Source organism: Convolutriloba macropyga, chromosome 7 (assembly GCF_964194025.1).
Source record: "Convolutriloba macropyga chromosome 7, txConMacr16.3, whole genome shotgun sequence".
Lineage (NCBI taxonomy): Eukaryota > Metazoa > Xenacoelomorpha > Acoela > Convolutidae > Convolutriloba > Convolutriloba macropyga.
In genome coordinates this window covers 18,090,687-18,100,918 of record NC_134474.1, presented here as the reverse complement: position 1 = coordinate 18,100,918, position 10,232 = coordinate 18,090,687, and the positions used below count along the sequence as shown (strand labels likewise).

Genomic DNA, 10,232 nt, shown 5'->3' with positions numbered 1-10,232 from the left:
CTAGGAAAAAATTGAAAAAAATTTAAAGCAAACATTTTTCGTGAAATAAGATTGTTTCATTGTTTCAGATTTCCTGTTCACGTTGAGCGAGTGCGCAAACTTCCGAACACGCGATTGAGAAGAGACGTGGAGGTGGAACGACTTGAAAACTACTCGGAAATCGAACTTGTTCTTGCCTCCCAAAACACCCTCAACCAAATGCACCTTCACACCGCAAACCCAACACCTAACCAGAGTAGTAATAACTCTAGTAATAATATTATTAACCACCACCACATAAGCCAGTCCACCAATCACCATCACCATTTGCACCAGCAGCAACAGCAGAATTATCACCCGTCACCCATTTTGAAAGATGTTCCCCCGACCTCCCCCAATGGGGGGTCACAAGTCGGGGGTAAAATCAGCAGCTCCTCCGAGACTTCAGCTTCCGAGTTCCAATGCTGACTGGTTATAAATTATAACCTTCCCATGTTTCATAATACATGTGATGTTGAATTATGGACAAAATTTTTTGGCGTGTTTCTTTAGCTGTTTCCCCAAGTGTAAATTGATGTTTTCAGTGCCTATATTGGTCCGTGTAGGTAACCATTGTAATTATTTCAACAATTAACAATTGAACAATTGGTTTACTCACACAAATATCTAAACACAAAATTTTAGGGTAAAGGGAAACAAATCGAGTTGTGGCAAAAAGTTATAGGGTTTTCGGACCTTAACACTCTCCCTTCTCCATCATTTTTTGAAGGACCGCCAAATTTCAAATTTCCTCTTTTTTTTTTATTTCTGTATTCATAATGGAACATTATTTTCCTCAAATTTTATCATCAAAATACACGAGATTTTATTCGGATGCAAGAAATTATACGGGGGGGGGGGGGGGGGGGGGGATATGAAATGTTACAAAAAACGTGGAACTATTTAGGAGGACGTGCAAAGTGCAATACATTGAGAAGCATTTTGAATTTTTATTTGAATAATTGACGTAGTTTGGTAGTTTATGATACACATATAATTGTTTATTTATTTATGCCCATTAATCAAACCATCATTTCTGCTGGACAGTGTTTTGGAAATTTAACTTTATTTTACAATTCTTTTCCTTCCGCAAAGTCATCTCTACGTGGCTTGAATCTAATCAATTTCATTTTTTTTCTGAAATTAGCTAATTTTTGATGTCAGTTTGTCAAAAACATCTGCTAACGTTTTGGAATCTGAATTTATGCACGCTTTGCTCAGTTTTTTTCGTAGATGAAGTTTAAAGAAATATTTGAACAGTTATTTTTATCGAGCTTTAATTTTTGACCAAAAAAAATCTCCGATAAAAAGTTATCGCCAAAGTTTTCCGATAGATTCAAAATGTTTTGGTTTTGGTTCCACTGCTTAATAATGTTATCCGACATATCGTTTATTAAAACCGATATAATCGCAGAGGATCTAGTTTACATTGAGGGCTTACCAGTGTACCATTTTGACGGTTTGAAAGTACCCTATAAATTTATGTATCCAGACGAATGCAACCAATATTGTGTTAGCACCGACAACTGCGAATCGTTCAGCTGGAATGCACAAAACAGCGACTGCCGCTTTTACTTCTCGGGTTTAGACCCGAACAACTTCGCCAAAATTCCTCAAGTTTTCTGGTTTGCTAAAAATTTCCGAGACGTGAAAAAGTACCGCCCGAAAGCTAAAGTTATGAGCTTCGGTAACGATCATTTGGCCCAAGACCCGAGAGAAATGGTGACTACAAGCGGAACAACAAGTCTAACTTCAAGCTACACTACAAGTCCCACGACTTGGGTTACATCACACACGACTACAAGCGCAACCACGAGCTCTACTTCGAGCCATACTACAAGCTCCACTAGCAGCTCTACTACAAGTTCTACTATAAGCGCCACTTCGAGTTCAACTACAAGTTCCACGACAAGCTCCACGACTAGCTACACTTCGAGTTACACCTCTAGCTCGACATCGAGTTCAACTACAAGTTCTACGATAAGTTCTACTACGAGTTCTACAACTAGTGCGACCACAAGCCGAACTACAAGTCAAACATTACCATATGTGACTCCTGCATCTCTTATGCAAGTTACTGATGTCGTAAATGGGTACGGTTTTATTATCGTTTCAGATGATACGTTCGTATTGTTGCCGACTTTGCAAATCGTATACGTGTCGCAAGACGCTACATATGCCGAGAATGCTAAATGTAAGTAACTTAGTTAGGATTTGATCGCACTTGGAAAGGTTCAGATTTTTTTCAGTTAAAGAATCCTGGACACTTCTGAAGTTAATCATACACTATGGTACCAAAAAGCTACGTGCAGCATGATTTCTGCTTTTAAAGCTTGATTCGTGCTTTATAAGCACGATTTGTGTTAATGCGTGAAAAAAGGTGTGAAATTTAGAAGTTTTAAGAGAAAGTTCATTCTCACTTTCTCCGTGTCATACGGCAATGGATACTATTCATATATCCATATCCGTATTTAAATCATTTATTTGTTGTAAGTTCCATTTGAAGGGCAAATGCCATTTCAGTTCAGTTATTGTCAACTTCCTCCCATTTTTAGCACTATTGTCTGTTCATCCTGTCTGTGCAGGAAATTAACTTGTTCATGATATAAACAAATCTTAGAGTTGCTTCCGTTAATCGTGATTAAAACTTGAGCAAACTTTCTTTCTTAAAATTGAAATTTTCATAATTTCATTCCCCAAATTGCAACGCTAGAGTTCAGTCTAATTCAATTCTTGCAAAACGCTACTCATTTAACCTCAGTACTGTGAAAGTAGCCATTCGCACCGCGATTGACTAGTCTAGAAATTGGATAATGAAACTCAATCAAATAGATTGCCATTTGCGACGCGATCTCCCATCTTAGTAAATAAAGTGCCATTCGGAACTCAATTGGATATACTCACTGTGTATGAGTATAATATGGCGCAGTCAGCAACGGACTCCAAAAAGACACCACTCCACATAGAAGCATTTTGGGAGAAATTGACGGCAACACCCCTCTGACGTGGGACAAATGGACACAGCAATGGAAACTGGCTCTACTTGCTAAGGAAGGGATACAGCTAGACACCCTGCTAGACGATCGTCCAGCAACAGTGACTTACCCACCTGAACCCGTCTATGAAGAACCGGTAGAAAACCACACACAAGCGACGGAAAGAGATCGAAAAGTTCGTATTCAACAATTGAAAGTAAATTGGCAAAACCGTTGTAAAAAAGTTGAAGAAATTGGGATTCTGTGTGGAGACAAACCGTGGGGAATTTGTGAGCAGAAAGCAATATCGTTGCTCTAATTGAGCATTGGAACAGAAGGACGACGAATTTTCAAGAGTAAATACCCCCATTTTCAGATAGAGAAACAACCTTTCAAAGATTTGTCGCAGGCAATGGAGGACTCATTCACAAAGGTTCGTAATATAACTTACGATCGCTTCGTTTTCTACTCTTGTAAGCAGCAAAAAGGAGAGTCAGTGGAAAATTTCTATGGTCGTCTCTTAGAATAAGCGGAGAATTGCAATCTGGGTAGTGAAGAGACTACATTGATCCGTGATGCATTCATATTGAATATGCTTGATCATGAGACACAGAAGGAATTGTTGAAAGAAACAGTAGAACCACCAAAAGCATTGGAGATCGCTATACAAATGGAGATGGGAGCTCAGAATCAACAGAAAATAAACCAAAACTTGATTAATAGTAACCAAGTTTCATTAATAGTAACCAAGTCCGCAATCGCATTTCATTAATAGTAACCAAGTCCGCAATCGCAACGCGAATGCACCTCCGGCTAAACGAGACTTTACACGCTACCCAACTGTTCCTCAAAATTACCAATATACAAGTGTTTGTACGAATTGTGGTCTCCGCTGGAGTCACAACCGTAAGCTGATTTGCCCCGCGAATGGCAAGAAATGCAATAATTGTGGTATTGTGGGTCATTTCGCCAGAAAATTGCGCAAACCGAAAAAGTCGCAGAATCCAATACAGAAAACTCAAAAAACGAATGTTAACCAAATGGACGAATCGCGGGAAAAGAGTGATGATGAAGAATCAGTCAATTACATAACAAGCTATCAACAATTGTACGAACATGTGTATGATTCAAACTATGACAGTGATTCAGAGGACTATGTGGCAGCGATCACCTCTGATTCGGTGCACCAATTGGAACCAATAAACGTTGAAATATAATTGGGGGAAATTAAAACCTCTGCAATGATTGATTCTGGAAGTGCAGTCAGTATCATAACAAGAAGTTTAGCGAACAAAATCACCTGATCGACAAAATCAGCCAAATGGACAAATGCAACAGAAAAAAGGAACTTGAAGACTTTTTCAAACGAACCTATCAAAGTTCTTGAGCATTTGGAAACCACAGTAATCTACAATCAGTGGAAAGACACATCAGCAATGTTGACTGTGGTAGACGATGGGCACAAAAACATAATTGGAAGGGATCTGTTCGCTACCTTGGGGCTTGCAGTTGTTCAACAACAACCAGAAACTGGTAAATGTCTTTATAACATCGATAATTCTGTATGTAAAATTAAAGAGACAATTGCGACGCAATTTCCACATCTAGTATCAAGGATTGGCTTATCCAAAACACATGTAGCGAAATCAAAGTTTCATCAAAAATTTACAGCAAAGCATCAAAAAGGTCGAGGTGTTCCGATCAATCTCCAACCTAGAGTGTCAGAAGAATTAGAAAGATTACAAACTAAAGGTCATATTGAAAAACTATCTAGTTGCTCTGACGAACATTTTATTTCTCCGATCGTAATCACAGTGAAAAAAGACCAATTGATAAAACTGACGTTAGATTCCAAATTATTAAATAAAGCAATACACAAAAATAAATATCAAATGCCTAACATCGAAATGTTAATTGACACCATATCACAACACCTTACAGATACACACCTTAACGGTCAACAAGCATATTTCACCACATTAGATTTAAAATATGCATATAGCCAACTACAATTACATCAAGACACAGCAAAACACTGTATTTTTAATATCATATGTGGCGAATCTACTTGTACCTATAGATTCAAAACTGGTTTTTATGGTCTTACAGATATGCCGGCAGAATTCCAAAAAGCTATGGATCACTCATAGGCTTGCAAAACACATATTGTTTTTTGGACGATATCATAATCGTTAGTACCGGCACTGAAGCAGATCATTTAGCATATGTTTTCAAATGTCTCAAAAAACTAGATGAAGATAACTTACGAATTAATCTTCAGAAATGTCACTTCGCGAAAACAGAAATAGAATGGCTAGGTTACAAATTCACACAGACTGGAATATCACCTTTAGAAAGTAAAACTGCAGCAATCTTAACAGTACCACCACCAACGACACTAAAACGTCTTAGATCATTTCTAGGGCCAGTACATTACATCGGCAAGTTCATACCACATCTCGCACAATTATGTCACCCTCTTAGACCACTGTTAAAGAAATCTGTAAAATTCGTTTGGACAGATGAGCACACAAAACACTTTAACTTGATTAAAGAAAAAATCGCAAATAGTACAGAAAACAGTCATTATAATCCAAAACTGGACGTTCGCGTCAAATATGATGCTTCACGTTCCGGATTGGGAGCAGCAATAGAGCAAAGTACACCAGATGGTTGGAAACCAATAGCATTCGCGTCCCGATTTCTCAATTCAACGGAGGAACGCTACAGTGTCAACGAATTAGAACTATTGGGGATAGTTTGGTCAATTGACTATTTTAAATACTATTTGTATGGAAAAAACTTCACGGTGGTAACGGATCACAGAGCCCTATTATCCATACTTAAAGAACATCGATCAAACAAATCATATAATAGCCGATTATCTCGTTGGATAGACAGACTTCTTCCGTACAATTTCACAATCGAACATATGCCAGGTGCAAAAATGGGTCTAGTCGATTACATTTCAAGGAACCCATTTGCGAGAGCTAAAAAGATATCCACCTACGACGAACACTTTGTTGTAGTAACAATCTCAACAATTTGTGATTCAATGAAAACTCTAAATATAGATAAACAGAAAGCAACTAAAAAATTTAGCAGTATTTAAAAGTCAAATTTGTGTTCACATAAATTAAAACAACAATTTGCACCGCGATTGCCTACATTACTAAATGTTAATTCACCTAATTTTAATGAAGCATTTGCATTACAATTAACTCCTTCACCAGTGAAAAACACCATTCGTGCCGCAATCAACACTTCCTAAATCTAAGATTATTTCACAATTTAAACATCCATTTGCGTCGCAAATGCCACTTAAAGTTACAAAATTACAATTTGCACTAAATAATCGTAAAGTCAGTAATTCACATTCCATTAACAAATTCGCTGCAAAAGAGGTGCAAAAGTCAGATAGTAAAGAATGTGAACGATCTGAACAATTATCCCCAATACAACCCATTAATGGTTTAAAATCAAATAATCCACCTAATAACACTAAATTAAGCGCGAAAGCACAAATTCCTAAGTATAAAAACCACTTGCACAAAAATCACTCGCCTGTTGCCCAAATTCAGCCTACAAAACACTCCATAGTGAATAAACAAACTAATTCTTTCATATCAGACAATTCAGTCAACAGCATAAATACAATGTCGAAGGCCAAAGCAACCCGATCTAAGTCAACCCCTACAAAGGCAAGAGTGACGTTTTCGGACACGACTCCCTCTACGCCTGGAACAAATACGACCTCACACACAGAAACCCCAACCGGCAGTACGATTAAGGAGGCAGACGACATAATCTTTACTGAGACCCTCAATAAAGTATTCAGTAAAAAGTTCTTGGCCATATTAACGGAAAGGACGCAATACTCAAAGAAGTGAGGGACTGCGTGATGAGAGACGATCCGGACCGATTACAAGAGATAAGCCCTCATCTCTTCTCTTATTGGAGGGACTTAAGTGTGAAACATGGGTGCGTTTGCCTGGACGAACGAATTGCCATACCCAAATCAATCAAGGACGCGGTGTTAGAAGACATCCACTCTACACACCCAGGAAGTTTCGCCATGCTCTCACTCGCTCAAAATATCTGGTGGCCTTACATCCATAGAGACATACTGGCAAAAAGCAGTGAGTGCAAAGCCTGCACGGAAATTGGTAAGAACCTTAAATCATTGATTCCGCACCGCAAATGGACACCTCTACCTAAATGTAGTGAACCAAACGACGAAAAACAAATAGATTTTGGTGGACCAATTTTAAATGAGAAAGGCATAGAACAATACTTTATTACAAGTATAGATAGATATTCCAAATACCCCACAGTAGAAATAGTAAATCATGCATCAGGCCAAAATGTAATCAAATTCCTAAATAATTATATATGTCATCACGGAGTACCTAGAACTATTAGATTAGATCAAGCTAGATGTTTTACAGGAAAAAAGTTTGAAACATTCTATACAGAAAATAATATTTCACCTATATATGCACCAGCAAATGATCATAGAGCAATTGGACTTGTAGAACGTGTTATTCAAACAATTAAACGACAATTAACTTGCATGAAATCACAATTAAATAAAAAATTTAATTTAGAAAATTCACTTAAAGCAATAATACAACGATTATGAATATCAAAACAAAAAACAATAAAAACCACACCATTTGAGGCACACTTTGGTAGGAAATGCAACACACCTATATCAAACATCACAACTAAACCCAATAGTAAAAATCTCAATTATAATGCAATACTTAATTATTATTTAGACGAAGATACAATTCCGGGTCGCTCTTACCTGTCAGAGGAGCAGTGGGCAGATACAGCCCTATGTTCGGACACGGAGATCGAACGTGTCATGTGCGCCGCGAGTGCTCTTGCAAGAGCTGAGCAAGAGAAACGAAAAGACGGAGAAGAACGTTTTCTCAATTCAGAAGGCGTTAGTCAACCGATTCCCTGCTCGGAACGCAGTGTGCAGGTAAAGTTGGCTCGCAAATTGCACGAAAACCAACGACAGAAGAAAAATCTAGATGGGCTTTATGAGGTGCTAGCACCAGGAAGCACTGTGTGCAAAGTAAGCCCACGACAAGCGTCATCAAAGAACCACACAAGCAAGAAGTGCGGGTCAGAAATTCGGATACAGCTAAATTCGGAACTCGGGCAGAAAGAGATACGGACCTTGCACAATACATCGAGAGAACACCGAAAAAGATCAACGAGAAGACCATCGAGCACAAAATCTACAAACACAAGCGTGATCTTATTCGGAAAAACACAGGCGATAAAAAGATAAAACGCAATCGAAGACAATCGGATGATGTGAGTGTAGTTTCCTCGGGCAGGTCATGCATCTCTTCAGCTAGCAATATAGCCAGATCGTTAAAAATGAGAATTCCAAAGAGAAATCCAAAACACGACGAGGCATTTCTCAATCGACCCAATTTAACACAGATCCTTCGATTTAGTCCAATCGCACCACAATTGACCACGTCCAATACAGCAGGACCATCTGCGACGCAAATGCCCTCATCAGCACAGCCAACACTGACACCCATTTTGCGAAAAACTACAAAGCGACAAATTACGATTAGTGACACATCAGATTCCGATACTTCTTCAGTTCGAAAAAGCAAGCGAACTTTAAAGAAGAAGACACCGAAATCACAAACCATCATAGAAAAGGTCAGAAACACAGAAGGCTATTCTGACAATGCAAATCAGGACGCAAGAAATTCAACTGAATGGGTTGAAGATACCCAAAATCAACCAAGGGAGATGACAGTTCTCCAAGCTGAAAACGCAGAAAATAGTGATAGTGAATGAACTTGAATAAAACAAAAACTTCATAAAACTTATATTTTATCTATTATTTAATATTTTATTACTTAGTAACCGGTGAATATTTATTAATTTTCTGATTTTAATTAGTAAGTTTATTTTCTCTCAAAGAGGGGGAAATGTCATGCGGCAATGGATACTATTCATATATCGATATCCGCATTTAGTTCCTTTATTTGTTGTAAGTTCCATTGGAAAGGCAAATGCCATTTCAGTTCAGTTATTGTCAACTTCCTCCCCTTTTTAGCAGTATTGTCTGTTCATCCTGTCTGTGCAGGAAATTAACTTGTTCATGATATAAACAAATCTTAGAGTTGCTTCCGTTAATCGTGATTAAAGCTTGAGCAAACTTTCTTTCTTAAAATTGAAATTTTCATAATTTCATTCCCCAAATTGCAACGCTAGAGTTCAGTCTAATTCAATTCTTGCAAAATGCTACTCATTTAACCTCAGTACTGTGAAAGCAGCAATTCGCACCGCGATTGACTAGTCTAGAAATTGGATTATAAAACTCAATCAAATAGATTGCCATTTGCAACGCGATCTCCCATCTTAGTAAATAAAGTGCCATTTGCAACTCAATTGGATATACTCACTGTGTATGAGTATAATACTCCGCTTAAACAGAAAAGATGGTTAAACCGCTTTGTTCTTCCACCGTTTGCCAAGTTGTTATGCTACGAGATGTCGGATTTTCATGGTCTAAAATACAAAATCAACTCAATTTGAAATCAAGATCCAGTGCACAGTGTGCATACAAACGTTGCTTGAAAAATAACAGTTTGGAGGCCCAAAAATCGAGAGGAAGACCCCAAAAATTATCAAAAAAATCAAAAAAAAAATGTTAGTTACCGATGTTTTGAAAGATCCCAAAACCTCACTGAAGCGCATTAGAGTGGCTCATAGCGCATTCTCTTGCTACAAAACAATTTCTATAGGTACAGTTAGACAAATTCTCAAAAATATGGCGTTTTTTTAAGAAATGCTGCAAAAAAGTCAATTTGAAGACGAGAAGCAAGTGTTTTCGTTCAAAATGGTGCATCAACATGCTCAAAAAGCGTGATCTTTTTGGCACAATGTGGTTTTTACTATTGAAACAAGGGTGCGCATCTCCAGCGACGGAATGGTTAGAGTTTTGCGGAGAAATGGAACGAGATTTCTTGAAAAAATCACAAAAAATTTGTGTTCTGACAAACGATCACTTATGTTTTGGGGTGCAATACAATCAGATGGACGAAAATTGCTTGTTAAATGTCCAAACAAAATAAACGCGGTTGGATATTTGGAAATTTTGAAAATTTACGGAGAAAAAATGCATTTCCTGGACATTATTTTTCAACAAGATAATGCTCCTGTGCATAAATCAAAGATTATCGGCAATTTCTTCCA

At 37.8% G+C, this 10,232-nt stretch overlaps 1 protein-coding gene across 1 annotated transcript in view; it reads left to right on the top strand.

Moving 5' to 3' along the window:
- The first annotated feature begins 1,171 nt into the window (after window positions 1-1,171).
- Window positions 1,172-10,232, top strand: part of LOC142342964 (uncharacterized) — a 68,475-nt gene continuing 59,414 nt past the window's right edge. Inside the window, exon 1 of the mRNA XM_075394644.1 lies at window positions 1,172-2,212. Coding sequence (XP_075250759.1) covers window positions 1,360-2,212 — 853 coding nt within the window. The 5' untranslated portion in view covers window positions 1,172-1,359. The remainder of the gene's footprint in view (window positions 2,213-10,232) is intronic.